The following is an 11,731-nucleotide window of genomic DNA, read 5'->3' as shown; positions in this document are numbered from 1 at the left end:
GATATCACCTAGAGGCTGCCATTTAGTGGAGATATCACCTAGAGGCTGCCGTTTAGTGGAGATATCACCTAGAGACTGCCATTTAGTGGTGATATCACCTAGAGGCTGCCATTTAGTGGAGGTATCACCTAGAGGCTGCCATTTAGTGGTGATATCACCTAGAGGCTGCCATTTAGTGGTGATATCACCTAGAGGCTGCCATTTAGTGGAGATATCACCTAGAGGCTGCCATTTAGTGGAGATATCACCTAGAGGCTGCCATTTAGTGGAGATATCACCTAGAGGCTACCATTTAGTGGAGATATCCCCTAGTATATGATGTTATGAATCATCACAGTGTGTTTATGAATGCCAAAGGAGATATCCCCTAGAGGCCACCATTTAGTGGAGATATCCCCTAGTATATGATGTTATGAATCATCACAGTGTGTTTATGAATGCCAAAGGAGATATCCCCTAGTATATGATGTTATGTATCATCACAGTGTGTTTATGAATGCCAAAGGAGATATCACCTAGTATATGATGTAATGTATCGTCACAGTGTGTTTATGAATGCCAAAGGAGATAACCCCTAGTATATGATGTTATGTATCATCACAGTGTGTTTATGAATGCCAAAGGAGATAACCCCTAGTATATGATGTTATGGATCATCACAGTGTGTTTATGAATGCCAAAGGAGATATCCCCTAGTATATGATGTTATGTATCATCACAGTGTGTTTATGACTGCCAAAGGAGATAACCCCTAGTATATGATGTTATGTATCATCACAGTGTGTTTATGAATGCCAAAGGAGATAACCCCTAGTATATGATGTAATGTATCATCACAGTGTGTTTATGAATGCCAAAGGAGATAACCCCTAGTATATGATGTTATGTATCATCACAGTGTGTTTATGAATGCCAAAGGAGATAACCCCTAGTATGATGTTATGTATCATCGTCATTTGAAATGTCAGTTCAGAGACCATTTTTCTTTTCTATGACACAAAATAATTACTTTTTTTAATTTCATTTTCATTCATAAGATACAATAAATTACTATTTGCACTGATTTCTTTAACTTACCTAGAGAGAGTGTTTGACTTTCAAAATAATGGCTGCCAACTGATTACAATTGTTTTTAATAAAAAGCTGTTTCCCTATTATGGAATTTCCATGAAAAAAAATATATATATTGTCAACTACAGGTATTTAAAAATATATATATATATAATTCATTATGCGAGTTTCACATACTGGAGTCTTAAACCACGTAGCAGAAACAGTTAAACTCTGCCTCACAATTAGACTACTGTTAAGACTCTGGGCACATGATGAACATACGGATCCTGATTCACTATTTAAAATCAATAAACAAAACTTTAAATGTCAACTTTTGATTTGAGTAATGTAAGTATTTTACATTCTGGTCTCTTTAAAAAATATAAATATGTTCTCAGTTTTTTTTAAAGATTAAAATTAATTAACAAAAAAAATTATCTTAGCCCAATTTTTTTTTTGACAATTATATTGCCTTTTTAGAGATTGATTTGTCTTTCGACTTTCATTGAACGATAAATGTACACCCAACGTAGCATCCATCTAACCTATCGGGGAGAAAATAAAATAAAAATAAAACACAACCAGAGTTAACATCAAGAAGAAAACACAACGAGAGTGTCCTATTGGCCGTTCTCACTGATGCATCCTGGGATTTATAGTCTGTGTTTGCGTGCTCATAAAATCAAGCCTTGCGGATATGGATTAGATACTGACTGTAGACTGGCAGAGAAAGGGGCCCCACCGTGAGAGGAGGGGGCCGTAGAGGGTTTTCTAGGAGTGTTTTAGGGACGCCGGTGAGCCCCGGCGCAGGCCGTCCGACGGCAGTAGCAGATGGAGCCGAACATTCGGGGGTAGCGGGTATCGCAGGGGTCGCAGCAGGGCAGCGTGTTACCCAGACAGGACTGCTGGTGGGGGATACAGCGACGGGGAGAACGCATGGTTCTGCTCTGCAGCTGCATCGCCTCAGCAACATCCTGGTAGATGGACAGACGAGACAGAACACAGACAGGACCGATGTTACACAGTGGAGGGAGGGAGGGAGGGGACCCAGAACACAGACAGGACCGATGTTACACAGTGGAGGGAGGGAGGGGACCCAGAACACAGACAGGACTGCTGATGAGGGGATACAGCGACAGGGAGAACTCATGGCTCTGCTCCCACAGCTGCACAGCCTCAACCTCAGCCTGGTGGAATGTATGACCCAGTCAGTTAGCCTGGTCCGAACCAGAAGGAGCCAGAGGGCAGGAGCCTCTGTTTCTATAGCGTGAGGCAGCTTGATGTTGCTTTGATGTACAAGTACAGCCCCTGGACAGAATGTTAGACAGTAGACAACACACATACAGACAGACAGATGGACACACACACACACGTTTGTTTTACTATCCTTGTGGGGACCAAACAACTGATTCCCATTCAAAATCCATTTTTCCCAAACTCTTAACATAACCTTAACCCCTAACTCCTAACCCTAAACCTTAACCCTTAGCTCCTAACTCCTAACCCTTAACTCCTAACCCTTAACTCCTAACCCTTAACCCCTAACCCCTAACCCCTACCTCCTAACCTTAACTCCTAACCCCTAACTCCTAACCTTAACTCCTAACCCCTAGCTCCTAACTCCTAACCCTTAACTCCTAACCCTTAACTCCTAACCCCTAACCCCTACCTCCTAACCTTAACTCCTAACCCCTAACCACTAACCTTAACTCCTAACCCTAACCCTAACCTCTAACCCCTAACTCCTAACTCCTAACTCTAACCCCTAAAGCCTGACCTTAACCTTAACTCTTAACTCCTAACCCTAACTCTTAAACCTAAACCTAACCCTAACTCCTAACCCCTAACTCCTAACCCTAACTCCTAACCCTAACTCTTAAACATAAACCTAACCCCTAACCCCTAACCCCTACCTCCTAACTCCTAACTCTTGAACCTAACTCTAACCCCTAACTCCTAACCCTAACTCCTAACCCTAACTCTTAAACCTAAACCTAACCCTTAACCTAAACCCCTAACTCCTAACCCTAACTCCTAAACCTAACCCTAACCCTAACTCCTAACCCTAACTCTTAAACCTAAACCTAACCCTTAACCTAACCACCTAAGCCTAAAATAACACACTGGCGAAGTGTCTGAATGTTCCTTGTTTTACTGTCCTTGGTAGAACGTCTGGTCTCCATAAGTACACAGTAGTAAACCCTAAACACACTGGTGTTCTACACTGAGTGGACAAAACATTAAGGGTACCTTCTACAGTTGTACCTCCCCCCCTCCTCCCCCCGTCTCCTCCACTTTATCTACACTGGCTGAAGTGGCATCGATAAGGGATCATAGGTTTCACCTGGATTCACCTGGTCGGTCGTAGAAAGGTGTTTCGTATACTCAGTGTTCATCAACTCACATGACGTTCCCACCTGGATTCACCTGGTCGGTCGTAGAAAGGTGTTTCGTATACTCAGTGTACATCAACTCACATGATGTTCCAGCCGTAAAAACATGTTAAAGTGATGTACACATTGCACGCTGTCACACACAACGAGTAATGATTAAAATAGTATATTGATCCACCTCATCGTAGGTTTCCAGGTCCATCAGCAGCTCCTCCTCCTTCTCCTCTTCCTCCTCAGACTCTAAGCGGAAACCCACAGGATCCCCTCTAGAGAGAGAGCCTTTACCTGAGGGGAGAAACGAAAGGTCAATCAATCAATCAATCAGAATGGGATCGTTTCCTAGAGAGGAATGACTTCAATCTAAACATTAGCTGGCTAACTGACTGATCCAGCTTTCTGGAACAATCCACTGCTAACTGACTGATCCAGCTTTCTGGAACAATCCACTGCTAACTGACTGATCCAGCTTTCTGGAACAATCCACTGCTAACTGACTGATCCAGCTTTCTGGAACAATCCACTGCTAACTGATTGATCCAGCTTTCTGGAACAATCCACTGCTAACTGACTGATCCAGCTTTCTGGAACAATCCACTGCTAACTGACTGATCCAGCTTTCTGGAACAATCCACTGCTAACTGACTGATCCAGCTTTCTGGAACAATCCTCGGCTAACTGACTGATCCAGCTTTCTGGAACAATCCACTGCTAACTGACTGATCCAGCTTTCTGGAACAATCCACTGCTAACTGACTGATCCAGCTTTCTGGAACAATCCACTGCTAACTGACTGATCCAGCTTTCTGGAACAATCCACTGCTAACTGACTGATCCAGCTTTCTGGAACAATCCACTGCTAACTGACTGATCCAGCTTTCTGGAACAATCCTCGGCTAACTGATTGATCCAGCTTTCTGGAACAATCCACTGCTAACTGACTGATCCAGCTTTCTGGAACAATCCACTGCTAACTGACTGATCCAGCTTTCTGGAACAATCCTCTGCTAACTGACTGATCCAGCTTTCTGGAACAATCCTCTGCTAACTGATTGATCCAGCTTTCTGGAACAATCCTCGGCTAACTGATTGATCCAGCTTTCTGGAACGATCCTCGGCTAACTGATTGATCCAGCTTTCTGGAACAATCCACTGCTAACTGACTGATCCAGCTTTCTGGAACAATCCTCTGCTAACTGACTGATCCAGCTTTCTGGAACAATCCACTGCTAACTGATTGATCCAGCTTTCTGGAACAATCCACTGCTAACTGATTGATCCAGCTTTCTGGAACAATTCTCGGCTAACTGATTGATCCAGCTTTCTGGAACAATCCTCTGCTAACTGATTGATCCAGCTTTCTGGAACAATCCTCTGCTAACTGATTGATCCAGCTTTCTGGAACAATCCTCGGCTAACTGATTGATCCAGCTTTCTGGAACGATCCTCGGCTAACTGATTGATCCAGCTTTCTGGAACAATCCTCTGCTAACTGATTGATCCAGCTTTCTGGAACAATTCTCGGCTAACTGATTGATCCAGCTTTCTGGAACAATCCTCTGCTAACTGATTGATCCAGCTTTCTGGAACGATCCTCGGCTAACTGATTGATCCAGCTTTCTGGAACGATCCTCGGCTAACTGATTGATCCAGCTTTCTGGAACGATCCTCGGCTAACTGATTGATCCAGCTTTCTGGAACAATCCACTGCTAACTGACTGACCCAGCTTTCTGGAACAATCCTCTGCTAACTGATTGGTCCAGCTTTCTGGAACGATCCTCGGCTAACTGATTGATCCAGCTTTCTGGAACGATCCTCGGCTAACTGATTGATCCAGCTTTCTGGAACGATCCTCGGCTAACTGATTGATCCAGCTTTCTGGAACGATCCTCGGCTAACTGATTGATCCAGCTTTCTGGAACGATCCTCGGCTAACTGATTGATCCAGCTTTCTGGAACGATCCACTGTTCTTCCTCACCTGGACAGTAATCACCGTCTCCCTAATTACAGCAAATGCAACAAAAAATACCGAACCTGTATCGGAGAGGAAGGAATCGTCGGTGCGTCTGAGGCCGGGATGGGAGTCGTCTAGACGAACGTTTCCATGAACCAGTCCTGTAGCCAGCTGGATCAGGCACAGGGTCCAGCAGTATGGGAATACTGAGTTGACCATGCTGATACAACACAACGCTTCGCTGAGTGCTGCTTCACTGAGTGCTGCTTCACGGCTTCACTGAGTGCTGCTTCACTGACGGCTGCTTCACTGCTTCACTGAGTGCTGCTTCACTGAGTGCTGCTTCACTGCTTCACTGAGTGCTGCTTCACTGAGTGCTGCTTCACTGAGTGCTGCTTCACTGACGGCTGCTTCACTGCTTCACTGAGTGCTGCTTCACTGAGTGCTGCTTCACTGAGTGCTGCTTCACTGAGTGCTGCTTCACTGCCTGCTGCTTCACTGAGTGCTGCTTCACTGAGTGCTGCTTCACTGACAGCTGCTTCACTGCTTCACTGAGTGCTGCTTCACTGACGGCTGCTTCACTGATGGAAGAGAGCTGAGGAAGAGTCATACATAGATGGGGGTTATGTCATTACAGTTAAATCACTTTGTTTTTTTAAAAAGTAAACTTCGTTGTTTTGTCTAAAATCATTGACAAATGACTAAATGTTTGAGGTCTTCTGCAGTCTCTTTTTTCTCTCTTTTTTTTTTAGTACAAAATGTACCAAATACTTAAATATCGAATCATTCTGTTTGAGCTATTTTAACCGGAATACATTGCAAAACAGCCTATTTGATTGTGATTACAAGTGATCTGTAGAGATCTGAGAGTTGCAGATATTGTCATAATTTCTCCTCAAGCATTGTAACCGTTGGAACATCAGAGAACACACACACACACACACACACACACACACACACACACACACACACACACACACACACACAGACCACAACAGCAGTTACATTAGACAAAGTGTCCAGTTGTTTGCGCTTGGCTGAACCTCAGAGGAACATACAGTATTAAATATTAGACAAGTCACATTTGTGTGTGTGTGTGTGTGTGTGTGTGTGTGTGTGTGTGTGTGTGTGTGTGTGTGTGTGTGTGTGTGTGTGTGTGTGTGTGTGTGTGTGTGTGTGTGTGTGAGTGAGTGAGTGTGTGTGTGTGTGTGTGTGAGAAAGAGCGAATAAGAGAGAGTTAGAGTGGCAGAGAGCGACAGAAAGAGAGCGAGAGAAAGAGAGAGACAGAGACAGAGAGAGAGACAGATAGAGAGAGACAGAGAGAGATACAGAGAGACAGAGAGAGAGATACAGAGAAAGAGAGACCTGAGAGAGATAGAGAGAGACCTGAGAGAGATAGAGACAGAGTTAGAGGCAGAGAGAGAAAGAGATGGAGAGAGAAAGCGACAAAGAGGAAGACCGAGAGAGACACAGAGAGATACAAAGAAAGAGAGAGAGAGACAGAGAGAGACAGAGAGAGAAAGTGATTGAGAGAGAGACAGAGGGAGACAGCAAGAGACAGAGAGAGAGAGATACAGAGAAAGAGGGAGACAGAGACAGTGAGAGAGAGAAACACACAGAGCAGCTACTGGGTTGTTCAGCTCACCTGTGGCTCCGTGGACTCCTGTGTCTGCGAGTGATCCTCCCATGGTGAGACCAAGAGTCTCTTTATAAAGATGCCCTGAGGAGGGAAGGAGGGAGGAGGTAAGGAGGGATGAGGGAGGCCAGCCCACAGCAGCAGCTACATGGGGGGGATGAAGAGGAGGAGGAGGAGGAAGAGGAGGAGTGCTCACAGTCATGGGCCTTTTCTCAATTGCAAAAACCCTGCGTCCTCTCTTCGCTCTACTCGTCTCCTTATCAAAACCCATTAGTGGAGAAGGTGAGAGGGGTGGGAGTATGCAATTGATAAAAGCATAGCGTTGCCTAGCTCTCTTCAGCCCAGGGTCGTAGTCATAAGCGTCCACAGTAGCAAAGCGCTTTGCAATGGATAATGAAAATGAGTGTTTCTTATTGGACACGTTTAGGAGAATAGTGGGCAGAAGGAGTGGTCATAGAGATAGTCAGTGTGGCCTCCCTGAATCCTCCCTGACTCCTCCCTGACTCCTCCCTGACTCTTTCCTGACTCCTCCCTGGCTCCTCCCTGAATCCTCCCTGGCTCCTCCCTGTTTCAGACCGTTTTCTTCTTGCTTGGTTCCTAGTGAATAGGAGAGTAGTGGGCAGAAGGAGTGGTCATAGAGATAGTCAGTGTGGCCTCCCTGAATCCTCCCTGACTCCTCCCTGACTCCTCCCTGAATCCTCCCTGACTCTTTCCTGACTCCTCCCTGACTCCTCCCTCTCCTCCCTGGCTCTTTCCTGACTCCTCCATGACCCCGCCCTGACTCTTTCCTGACTCCTCCCTGACTCCTCCCTGACTCCTCCCTGACTCTTTCCTGACTCCTCCCTGACTCCTCCCTGACTCCATCCCTTGACCATGTGATAATAACATAGAAACCCAGGAGTATGACTGTTGATGTCAGGAGAGGAAATGGCCTTGTATATAAGCATGCTCTAGTCCAAAGGGAGGAAAAGTACGGCCCACGGACCGTAACCTGCCAACCGGGCACTTCAATGCGGCCTGCGAGACATTAAATTATTTTTTTTAAATGTACCCCTTTTAACACAATGCCCACTTAAGCCGGAAGCACCACTTAAGGAGGAAACACCGTACACCTGGCGACAGTGTCAGAGCCGCTAGACCGTGATGTGACAAGGAAATCTCAGCCTGCCAAACCCTCTCCTAACTCGGACGAAGCTGGGCCATTTGTGCGCCGCCTCATAGGTCTCCCAGTCATGGCCAGCTGTGACAGGCTGGGATCGAACCCGGATCTTTAGTAACGCCTCAAGCACTGCGATGCCTTAGACCGCTGCGCCACTCTGGAAGCCTAGTGTCTATAGTTTCTAAATCATTATGGACAGGTTAGTGTCTATAGTTTCTCTATAAATCATTATGGACAGGTTAGTGTCTATAGTTTCTACATCATTATGGACAGGTTAGTGTCTATAGTTTCTCTATAAATCATTATGGACAGGTTAGTGTCTATAGTTTCTACATCATTATGGACAGGTTAGTGTCTATAGTTTCTACATCATTATGGACAGGTTAGTGTCTATAGTTTCTACATCATTATGGACAGGTTAGTGCCTATAGTTTCTACATCATTATGGACAGGTTAGTGTCTATAGTTTATCCATAAATCATTATGGACAGGTTAGTGTCTATAGTTTCTACATCATTATGGACAGGTTAGTGTCTATAGTTTCTACATCATTATGGACAGGTTAGTGTCTATAGTTTCTACATCATTATGGACAGGTTAGTGTCTATAGTTTCTACATCATTATGGACAGGTTAGTGTCTATAGTTTCTACATCATTATGGACAGGTTAGTGTCTATAGTTTCTACATCATTATGGACAGGTTAGTGTCTATAGTTTCTCCATAAATCATTATGGACAGGTTAGTGTCTATAGTTTCTACATCATTATGGACAGGTTAGTGTCTATAGTTTCTACATCATTATGGACAGGTTAGTGTCTATAGTTTCTACATCATTATGGACAGGTTAGTGTCTATAGTTTCTACATCATTATGGACAGGTTAGTGTCTATAGTTTCTACATCATTATGGACAGGTTAGTGTCTATAGTTTCTACATCATTATGGACAGGTTAGTGTCTATAGTTTCTACATCATTATGGACAGGTTAGTGTCTATAGTTTCTCCATAAATCATTATGGACAGGTTAGTGTCTATAGTTTCTACATCATTATGGACAGGTTAGTGTCTATAGTTTCTACATCATTATGGACAGGTTAGTGTCTATAGTTTCTACATCATTATGGACAGGTTAATGTCTATAGTTTCTACATCATTATGGACAGGTTAGTGTCTGTAGTTTCTACATCATTGTGGACAGGTTAGTGTCTATAGTTTCTACATCATTATGGACAGGTTAGTGTCTATAGTTTCTACATCATTATGGACAGGTTAATGTCTATAGTTTCTACATCATTATGGACAGGTTAGTGTCTATAGTTTCTACATCATTATGGACAGGTTAGTGTCTATAGTTTCTCCATCATTATGGACAGGTTAGTGTCTATAGTTTCTACATCATTATGGACAGGTTAGTGTCTATAGTTTCTACATCATTATGGACAGGTTAGTGTCTATAGTTTCTACATCATTATGGACAGGTTAGTGTCTATAGTTTCTACATCATTATGGACAGGTTAGTGTCTATAGTTTCTCTATAAATCATTATGGACAGGTTAGTGTCTATAGTTTCTACATCATTATGGACAGGTTAGTGTCTATAGTTTCTACATCATTATGGACAGGTTAGTGTCTATAGTTTCTACATCATTATGGACAGGTTAGTGTCTATAGTTCCTCCATCATTATGGACAGGTTAGTGTCTATAGTTTCTCCATCATTATGGACAGGTTAGTGTCTATAGTTTCTACATCATTATGGACAGGTTAGTGTCTATAGTTCCTCCATCATTATGGACAGGTTAGTGTCTATAGTTTCTACATCATTATGGACAGGTTAGTGTCTATAGTTTCTACATCATTATGGACAGGTTAGTGTCTATAGTTTCTCCATAAATCATTATGGACAGGTTAGTGTCTATAGTTTCTACATCATTATGGACAGGTTAGTGTCTATAGTTTCTACATCATTATGGACAGGTTAATGTCTATAGTTTCTACATCATTATGGACAGGTTAATGTCTATAGTTTCTACATCATTATGGACAGGTTAGTGTCTATAGTTTCTACATCATTATGGACAGGTTAGTGTCTATAGTTTCTACATCATTATGGACAGGTTAGTGTCTATAGTTTCTACATCATTATGGACAGGTTAGTGTCTATAGTTTCTACATCATTATGGACAGGTTAATGTCTATAGTTTCTACATCATTATGGACAGGTTAATGTCTATAGTTTCTACATCATTATGGACAGGTTAGTGTCTATAGTTTCTACATCATTATGGACAGGTTAGTGTCTATAGTTTCTACATCATTATGGACAGGTTAGTGTCTATAGTTTCTACATCATTATGGACAGGTTAGTGTCTATAGTTTCTACATCATTATGGACAGGTTAGTGTCTATAGTTTCTACATCATTATGGACAGGTTAGTGTCTATAGTTTCTCCATCATTATGGACAGGTTAGTGTCTATAGTTTCTACATCATTATGGACAGGTTAGTGTCTATAGTTTCTACATCATTATGGACAGGTTAGTGTCTATAGTTTCTACATCATTATGGACAGGTTAGTGTCTATAGTTTCTACATCATTATGGACAGGTTAGTGTCTATAGTTTCTCTATAAATCATTATGGACAGGTTAGTGTCTATAGTTCCTCCATCATTATGGACAGGTTAGTGTCTATAGTTTCTACATCATTATGGACAGGTTAGTGTCTATAGTTTCTCCATCATTATGGACAGGTTAGTGTCTATAGTTTCTACATCATTATGGACAGGTTAGTGTCTATAGTTTCTACATCATTATGGACAGGTTAGTGTCTATAGTTCCTCCATCATTATGGACAGGTTAGTGTCTATAGTTTCTACATCATTATGGACAGGTTAGTGTCTATAGTTCCTCCATCATTATGGACAGGTTAGTGTCTATAGTTTCTACATCATTATGGACAGGTTAGTGTCTATAGTTTCTACATCATTATGGACAGGTTAATGTCTATAGTTTCTACATCATTATGGACAGGTTAGTGTCTATAGTTCCTCCATCATTATCATTATATTATGTATAATATATAGATGTGTACTATGTATAATATATAGATGTGTACTATGTATACTATATAGATGTGTACTGTGCATAATATTTAGATGTGTACTATGCATAATATATAGCCTAATAAATGGGAAATACAAGAATTGTCTAATCCATATTATGTTGTATTAAAGCCATTGCTTCAACATCAATGAAACTCCCTTCCAGGTAACGAACAGGAAGTACACCCTTACCATGTTCAAATAAATGGCAAATAGATTGACCTTTTACATGCTTCTGATTGGTGAACGTCACAAATGTACTGTTCCCAGAAGTGTTCTTCATCGACGTGGTTATTTACAAGGCTTCAATCAAGTCCTCAGTCAAAAAACAAGGGACTGCAGCACAAACGGAACCCCTATTTCATACGAAGTGCACTACCTATGACCAGTCAAACGTAGTGCACTACCTATGACCAGTCAAACGTAGTGCACTAC

General features: G+C 42.4%; 1 protein-coding gene across 1 annotated transcript; it reads right to left on the bottom strand.

Moving 5' to 3' along the window:
* Positions 1-1,530: 1,530 nt before the first annotated feature.
* LOC139385064 (agouti related neuropeptide) lies at positions 1,531-5,618 on the bottom strand. Its single transcript, XM_071130112.1, has 3 exons — positions 5,480-5,618; positions 3,625-3,731; positions 1,531-2,027 (listed from the first exon to the last, which is right to left on the bottom strand). The coding sequence occupies exons 1-3, from the start codon at positions 5,616-5,618 to the stop codon at positions 1,836-1,838; spliced, it is 438 nt and encodes a 145-aa protein (XP_070986213.1). The 3' UTR covers positions 1,531-1,835.
* Between the last annotated feature and the right edge of the window lie 6,113 nt (positions 5,619-11,731).

The sequence above is a fragment of the Oncorhynchus clarkii genome, chromosome 26 (assembly GCF_045791955.1).
Source record: "Oncorhynchus clarkii lewisi isolate Uvic-CL-2024 chromosome 26, UVic_Ocla_1.0, whole genome shotgun sequence".
Taxonomy (NCBI): domain Eukaryota; kingdom Metazoa; phylum Chordata; class Actinopteri; order Salmoniformes; family Salmonidae; genus Oncorhynchus; species Oncorhynchus clarkii.
The sequence above is the reverse complement of the archived record's forward strand: the minus strand, read 5'-3'. Positions and strand labels throughout refer to the sequence as shown.

What these genes read in the sequence shown, in the direction of transcription:
- LOC139385064 (XM_071130112.1), bottom strand. Translation starts at nt 5,618, where the DNA reads ATGGTCAACTCAGTATTCCCATACTGCTGGACCCTGTGCCTGATCCAG. An exon ending in TTCCTTCCTCTCCGATACAG is followed by an intron (nt 3,732 to 5,479) that starts GTTCGGTATTTT and finishes TTCTCCCCTCAG; the next exon opens with GTAAAGGCTCTCTCTCTAGA. An exon ending in ACCTGGAAACCTACGATGAG is followed by an intron (nt 2,028 to 3,624) that starts GTGGATCAATAT and finishes TCCATCTACCAG; the next exon opens with GATGTTGCTGAGGCGATGCA.